This window comes from Xenopus tropicalis, chromosome 5, assembly GCF_000004195.4.
Source record: "Xenopus tropicalis strain Nigerian chromosome 5, UCB_Xtro_10.0, whole genome shotgun sequence".
Lineage (NCBI taxonomy): Eukaryota > Metazoa > Chordata > Amphibia > Anura > Pipidae > Xenopus > Xenopus tropicalis.
The window spans coordinates 90,843,305-90,851,242 of NC_030681.2; the positions used below are offsets into that span (position 1 = coordinate 90,843,305).

A 7,938-nucleotide genomic window follows, 5' to 3' on the forward strand; every position below is an offset into this window, starting at 1 on the left:
AGAAGAAGCATCACAATGCTGCGCAATTTATTGGTAATTGTTGAGCAAGCTAACTCTTGCGGTTTAGGCGTTAATGATACGTGCATGGCGTGAGGAGGGATAGCTATAGGCTGCTAGCTGACAGGAATGTGACTTTATATCTGTGTAGCCCTCAATGACACAGGCGCGCTATAGTGAAATCCGGCGATTCATACTAAGCATGTTTTGCGCTTCTGTTCTGAAAAGCAAATGTACGTTCTATGCGCTAAGCTAATGCTGCTTCTGTGCGTCTGTGCGTCTGAGCTGCAGCTCCAGCCTCTAGCTCTTTGGGGGCGAAGAGCAAATCTACTTCTCAGTGTTATTCTCTGCGTTAGTTGTTATATCCTTCCTAACCTAATATGTACATGTCAGGTCTATATTTGTTTCTCTGAGTAAGGCAGTAAAGCATATACACAAAGATATTTGTATGCAATACGTGCTTGGGACGTTTGATATCAAGGAGCTATAGGGAAAGCCGTTCTATACATTCTAAAATGTTTGTTTTGTATGCATGTTTATATTCCAAAAAATGACATTTGATGCTACTTGTGCATGTACGTGTGCTGCCACTGGGCTACATTGCAAAACACTTGTCTTGCAGGATATAATTAGCTTTCTCATGATACAGAACATGTTCTTTTGCATACTGAGTAGGCAGTCACTCTGAAATAATTTTGAAGGTTGACTGGAAGCCATTTGTAGTTTGTGTATTCTACACATTTGTCAACATTTCTTGTCCCTTTTGTAATTGCAATTCTGTATTTTATCTATACTAGTAGCAGTTGACGGTACAGTTATGGAACCTGTTATCCAGAATGGGATAACTGGTTTTCCAGATAAGGGGTCTTTCCGTAATTCGGATCTCCATACCTTGAGTCTGCTAAAATTAATTTAAACATGAAATAAACTCAATAGAATGCTATTGGGTTTATTTCATGTTTAAATTATTTTTAATAATAGCTTAGCTGGGATCAAATTTAATTACAGAGAAAATGGAGATTGTTTTTAAAAATTAGAATACTTTGATTAAAATGGAATCTATTGGACACAGCCTTTCTGGATAACTGATCCCATCCCTGTACAAGGCAGATATTTAAAGCTTGCTAGAACATCTAGTTTTGTCTTCTGAAAAGATTTGAACATGATTCACGTATTACTGTAACATCTTTCCCTTGTACATTAATTTTACCTTGTAGGCTCTGCAGTGTACGTGCAGTTTCCTTACTTCCTGGTTTAGTTCACATACATGTCGTGTTGTGGTGGGAGGGGCCACACTTGCAAGTTTTGATTCTTCTGTGCTAAAGAAAGCTAGTATTGCTCTAAATCAGGAGTCCTAACTCACTTTTTTTAATTTGCTTTTATCTTAAAACATTTATTTTAGAAACTTTTCATAGTGGTTTTTAAAGATGCTGTGGGGTAGGGGTCTGAGCTACTGTAATGCACACAAAACTGTTTTAAATATAATAGGTCACACAAAACAAAGCATTTCAATGCTGTTTAATGTTTTTGTTGTAACACTTTTGAAAAAAAAAAAAAGGATTACTATGTGTCATGTAATACGCAGACCTAGGCACAATGAGCTCTTTTCAAACAACCCTCACACTTCACCTGATTGTCGCTGTTTTGACTATAATTAGATGTCCATTATGCAGGGCGTTTATCTAAAAGAGAATTGCCTGGCTAAATAGGATTACCAATTACTTTTTTTTTTTTTTTTATTCTGGTACGTAAAAAAAGTGACACAGCCACCTAGTGCCCCAACAGTTAACCGTGCATGTAAAAAGGGTTTAGCTACTTTATGTGTAAATTATGGTTTCTTCCTCTCTCCCTTTTCAAAATATTAATTTACACAAATTGTATATATCCTTATTACTAGGCTCTCCGTCAGATTTCCCAGCGGACCATCAGCAGTTCGACCAGGAGATCTCTGCAAAACAAAGTGCCAGAAAAGCAGAAGATTTTCCAGGTGCCAAGTGAAATAAGATAACACAATCCATTTAGCTATTGACTATTGTTTTTGTCAGAAAATAATGGAAATTTAAAAACATTTAATAACGCTCTCCATTTTTTTTTTTTTTTATAGGAAGATAATGGCATTCCAGTTTACCTAAAGGGGGGTGTTGGAGATGCACTACTCTATAGACTGACCATGGCTCTTACGGTTTTGGGTAAATATTTTATCATTTAAAACATTAATTTAGATTTCAAACTGTTTATCGTAAACCAATTATATTTTTGTATCAGTAATGTGAAAGGAGAAGTAAAGGCTAATAAAGAGTTAATCTCAAGCTGCAGGCATACCTTAAGTTCTTTCAATAGTGCCCTTAAGTCTCCCCATATTTCTCCTGTTCAGATGATCAGAAGCCAGACAGGAAGAAAAAATGCAGAGCTGTGTAAAGAAAGTTCCCATAATGCCTCACTCCTGCACAGACACCCAGACCAAGTGAACATGCTCAGTTAGTAAGACTATGAGTCAACTTCCTGCTGATTGGCTCAGATCCACATTCCTAAGGGGGGGGGAGTGAGTTCTTAGCATTCTTGAGGGAGGGGGGGAGTAGGAGAGGGGAGAGAGCAGAAAGCTGCGTGTCTCTGGCACAGGAATTACACAAATCTTTTCACAGAGAAGTCAGTGCAGCATTTCTGTGAGTGCTTATGGCTGTATTTACTTAGACCTTTCTGATAAAGCTTACTTACTTTTTACCTTTCTTGCTTCTTTAAGTGTTTTGTTTTTATTCCTTCTTTCAACTAAATAATTTTATGTTTAAAATGATGTTCCATGACATAGGCCTTAGTGTACCAGCCTAGAGGTACAGCAGTCCAGTAACAGTAAAAATATAAACCTGAATTTACCCTGAAGATTCCATATTTTTATTTTGCTGTGCTCCAACCATGTCCCTGTGCCTTCAAAAATCCCCAAATTCCCACAGGGCTAAAGAACATGAATATGCCTAAACCCTCATCATATATTGATTGGTGTAGCATGATTGTTGTAAAAGATTATCTTTATAGTAAGCAAATTCTGATCTTTGAAGTATGAGCAAAGACCAACAAGCCCTTTTCTTAAAGTCCCCAGGTCCATGCAGTTACTTGGATATTCCTGTTGTAATTCACAGCTTACTGGATATTGTGTTCTGTATGAGAGAGACAATTAATTTTATGAATTTTTAAAATGGTATAAATGTAAACAGCCAGTGGTAATCCAGTGGTAATCACCCATGCTTATATTTGTTGCAAGATGTGTTGTCTAACAGTTTGGGTGGAATTTCCACCAGCTTGAAAATGTAACACAACACCTTGGGGCACATTTACTTACTCACGAATGGGCCGAATGCGTCCGATTGCGTTTTTTTCGTAATGATCGGTATTTGGCAATTTTTCAGAAAATTGTCACGACTTTTTCATTGCCATTCTGAATGTTGAGCAAAATCTGGCGATTTTTTCGTAGCGTTACTACTTGCGCGAAAAGTCGTGACTTTTTCGGAGCCTTCGCGCCGAGTACGAAAGATTCGGATTCATTCAAGCTTCAGTATGGTGACTTTTCTTGGGCCAGGCTGGAGCTGCAGGGTGCCATTGAGTCCTATGGGAGGCTTCCAAAATCATGCTAAGTCTGAAAGTTTCGCCCGCCGCTTACGAGCGCTCAATACGAAAAAGTTGCGACAAGATACGAGCGCATCCTACGAAAAACTCGCGTTTTTTCACGCAAATCGTATTGGTAACGAAAAAGTCGCGACAATTTCCGAAAAGTCGTAAAGGCGCCGAAAAAAACGCAAAAAATACGAAAAAGTCACAAAATGTTCGTTTTCCAATCGGAATTTTTCCAATTCGGATTCGTGGGTTAGTAAATGTGCCCCCTTGTGTTTGTATAATGTGCAAAGGAAAGCATGTTCTTAAAGGAGATCTAAAGCATAAATTAAAGGACATGTCAACCCCAAAAATATTTTTTTCCCTAATAAAAGAAAACATAATTCTAAGCAACTTTCCAATATCAGTTTATTAAAAATTATTAGTGCTTTAAAAGGTATTTGTAAATGTAATTTCTATAGAAAGCGGCTTTTGCTGAACTCCTGGTTGTTACTTTTTAAATAATGTTGCCAGTCTCCTCCAGCAAGTCAGGTCTATTAGTCTGCTGCCTTGTGTTACATTGTTTCAAACCCCAGAGCCACCAGGGCAGAGAACAAAAAAAAAAAACAGGCAAACACTGCTTTTAATAGAAATTATATATACAAATAACTAAAAAACCATTACAAATATGTAATGCATGTATATTGCAAACTGCTTAGAATTCAGTTTTCTTTGCCTAAAAATATTTTTGGGATTGACATGTCCTTTAGGCTAGAAATGTTGCACATTATGTTTTTGGCTTCTGTACCAGCCCAAGACAACCACAGCCCTTTAGCAGGGAAGATCTGTGCCTCCAAAGATGCCCCAGTAGCTCCCCATCTTCTTTTCTGATGATTCACTGCACATGCTCTGTGCTGCTGTCACTTACTGAGCTTAGGGACCCACTCACAATATACTGTATATAATTTAGGGATGCACCGAATCCAGTATTCGGCAAGGATTCTGCCTTTTTTGGCAGCGTTTGGATTCAGCCGAATCCTTGTTCCTGGTCAATACAAATCCTAACAAGCGTATGTCGCAGCAGCGCGCGGCATCATTTAATCCTTGCATAATCTGTTTGGAATTTAGCTGAATCCCTTGCCGTGGATTCAGGGGTTCTGCCGAACTCAAAAAACTAGGTTTAGTGCATCCCTAATATAATAGAATATCAATGTCAGAATATAAGGCTGATTAGTAATCAATACAAATAATTACTTTATGGCAGCTCAGAAACCAGTGCAATTAGCATCCAAAATTAATAATCAGCCTTGTAGCATCAGCTTATATTACAGGCAAACTTCATTTTCTTCTTGGTAATTTGTGATGACCCCTTAAGCTCAACTTCTCAACAGCTGCTCAGAGCCCACTGAGCATATGAGTGTCGCAGACACTTTCCAAGATGGTGACCCCCCTTTAACAAGCTTGAAGCCCTGGGTCATTGCTGCTATTGAGATGCTGAAACTAGGCTGGTGCAGTATGTGGGTTTCACTCTCGTTTAAGGCCTGGTAAAGCTCAGGTGTAATCGAGAAGGCCCTCTTAGTCTCATTAATAGATGTTGTGGGTGCAAGGAAACTCTAATAGGTCTATTGCATTTTAAATAAATGAGTTCTTTAGGGTATGCCAAAATGCAAAACTTTTATTATTATTTTTTTTCCTTCCCCCACCCACTCACAAAACTATAATTTTGCACAACATAAGTACTGCTGAGTTATTCTTTGTCTTTTGAAAAGCTTTTTTTATTTTGATGCTGCTTTGAGGGGAGACCAATCTTTCAACAAGTGGTGTTAGGAATGTCTAGTTTAAAAATCAAATCACTTATTTCTGTACAATATGTACATTGATCCAGTAATGATTTCGGGATTTTTATTTTCTGTACATTTGTACAGATTCTTAAAAAAAAAAAATACGAATCACATCATAAAGTGAAAGGGATTTGTGTTGATCCTGGAATTATTATTGGATGAGTAATTGTTTTGACTGTGCACCACACAATTGCTTTATGAGAGTGCAGAAATTGGCTCTTATCTATCAATATGTTCTCTTTCAGGAACAGGATATGCTCTCTATGAGCTTGTTAGTGCTGCTCTGCCCAAGAAGAAGAACTGATTCCAACATTTTTCCAATCTGATCAAGTTATCTGTCCAATTCAGTGTAAATCATCAGGGATTGTTCTTGTCCTTGTCCTAAGCAGACTGGTCCATTTTGAGGGAACAATATTTATTAAAATGTACTGTGAAAGCTGCAGACAATAAAGCAGTTTTACATTACTGTCTTCCGTGAGTTTCTTAAGTTTGCTTATTCTCATTAATGCCAAACAGATGAATACAAAAAAAAATCAAATATGCTCTGCAAGAATGTTATTTTTTGTTTTTCAAGAGGGTTTTTGTGTTAATGCCATATTGAAAATTTTCCATTCAAGTACACTGAGATATGTGGTCTTTCTGCTCAATGAATGCTGGGATATTTGAGGGACAATTTTCTGGCCTGCAGGTCTCTGTTGCCAGTGATATTCCAGGCATTTTATTGCCCATTGGTGGAGCAATAAAATGCCTGGTATTACATTGTGTGCCATACTCCTGTTTCTGTCATTTAACATTTCATTAAAATGGAGTCACTGAGGAGTAGTAAGGTGGGCACATAGTATGCTTGTTTAGGAGATCCCACTGTAACAAAGAAATGAGTTACCAGTCCAGGTGAAAATTCAGGCATGCTTCTAATAGATGCATGTTGCTGATTGCTTTTTAATTAAACTGCAATTAGTGTAGACATGTGACAGAGTTTTTCACTGCAGCCCCATGCACCACCCCCACAGGAAAAATTTCCTCTTGGTACACTGTGATTATGTAAGTCTTTCATTCAGTCCTGAGTGACTATTGACTAAAAATCCAGAAAGTTGCTCTTCTGTGCAGCAAAATGCCTGGTATTGCATTGTGTGCCATTCTCTAAACCAGTGGTTCTCAACCTTCCTAATGCTGCAACCCTTAAATACAGTTCCTCATGTTGTGGTGACCCCCAAACCCTAAATATGTGTTTTCCAAAGGTCTTAGGCGACCCCTGTAAAGGGGTCATTCAACCACCAAAGTGGTCCCGACCCACAGGCTGAGACCTGCTGCTCTAGACTGTCATTTACTATTTCATTAGAGTGGTCACTGTGGATTAGTGAGGTGTACATATAGTATACCTGTAAAAGAGACACTACAAAGAGACAAAAAGTCTAACACAGTGATCCCCAACCATTGACTTGCGAGCTGCATGTTACTCACTAACACACTGGATGTTGCTCTGAGTAGCCTCAAAGCAGCTGCTGATTCTTGAATTCCTGGCATGGACTCGAGTTTTTGTTGCATAAAAATTCAGGTGTACTGACAAACAGAACCTCCTGTAGCCTGACTGTTCATATAGGGTATCCCCAACCTTTTTAAAAAGAGTTGGGAAGCAACACAAGCATGGAAAAAAGTTTCTGGGGCTGCCAATAAGGGCTATAATTGGCTATTTGGTAGCCCCTATTTGGACTGGCAGTCTACAGACAGCTCTGTTTGGCAATTATACTTGTTTTTTATGCAACCAAAACTTGCCTCCTTACCAGAAATTCAATAATGGACACCAACTTCGAGGCCACTGGGAGCAACATCCAAGGGGTTGGTGAGCAACATGTTGCTTAGGAACCACTGGTTGGGGATCACTGATATAGGGGCTACCAGATAGCCAATAAAAGCCCTTATTTGGCACTCCATGAACTTATTTTTTTTAATGCTTGTGTTGCTCCCCAACTCTTTTTACATTTAATTGTTACTCGTGGGTTTAAAAAAAACAAAAACTTGTGGTGACCCCCTAGCATAAGGTTATGCGCTTGTGTGAGAATTCAGGGATACCTTTAGTAGATGCATGTTGCAGGACTGATTGCATTTTAAACAGCAGCCCTTCTAGCTGGATGTGGATCTCTGTATGTTGGGACATCTTTGTTCGGTTGCTGTTCCTGGAAAAGATCTGCTGACCAAAGCACTGTTCTCACAGGCTTATTTCTCCCACCCACTTAAGTTTTTGTAGGGAAGAGATCCCCAAGACCACCCTTTAGTTGCCAACCCCTATGAATTTTCATTGTGTCCCATTCTGGTACTTTCTCTCCAAGAGGACATTTCTAGCTTCTTGTTTAACACAAGATGTTTTTTTTTCCTCCTCTCTCAAGGCAGCAATGCACTACCCAACCTTGTATAGTATCTGGCCAATTGGTCCATACATGGTATGGCTGCCTTTCAATTGTTCTGCTAATTCAGGTGCTGGCAGATTAGATTTTTAAACATGCCCGATCCCCAGATTGAC

At 38.8% G+C, this 7,938-nt stretch overlaps 1 protein-coding gene across 1 annotated transcript; it reads left to right on the plus strand.

Moving 5' to 3' along the window:
• Positions 1–5,886, plus strand: cox7a2 (cytochrome c oxidase subunit 7A2). The gene is made up of 4 exons (NM_001112728.1): positions 1–33; positions 1,895–1,984; positions 2,102–2,186; positions 5,666–5,886. Exons 1-4 carry the CDS (start codon positions 16–18, stop codon positions 5,722–5,724), a joined length of 252 nt encoding a protein of 83 aa, NP_001106199.1. The 5' UTR covers positions 1–15; the 3' UTR covers positions 5,725–5,886.
• Positions 5,887–7,938: the final 2,052 nt, after the last annotated feature.

What these genes read in the sequence shown, in the direction of transcription:
- cox7a2 (NM_001112728.1), top strand. An exon ending in AAAAGCAGAAGATTTTCCAG is followed by an intron (nt 1,985 to 2,101) that starts GTGCCAAGTGAA and finishes TTTTTTTTATAG; the next exon opens with GAAGATAATGGCATTCCAGT. An exon ending in CATGGCTCTTACGGTTTTGG is followed by an intron (nt 2,187 to 5,665) that starts GTAAATATTTTA and finishes GTTCTCTTTCAG; the next exon opens with GAACAGGATATGCTCTCTAT.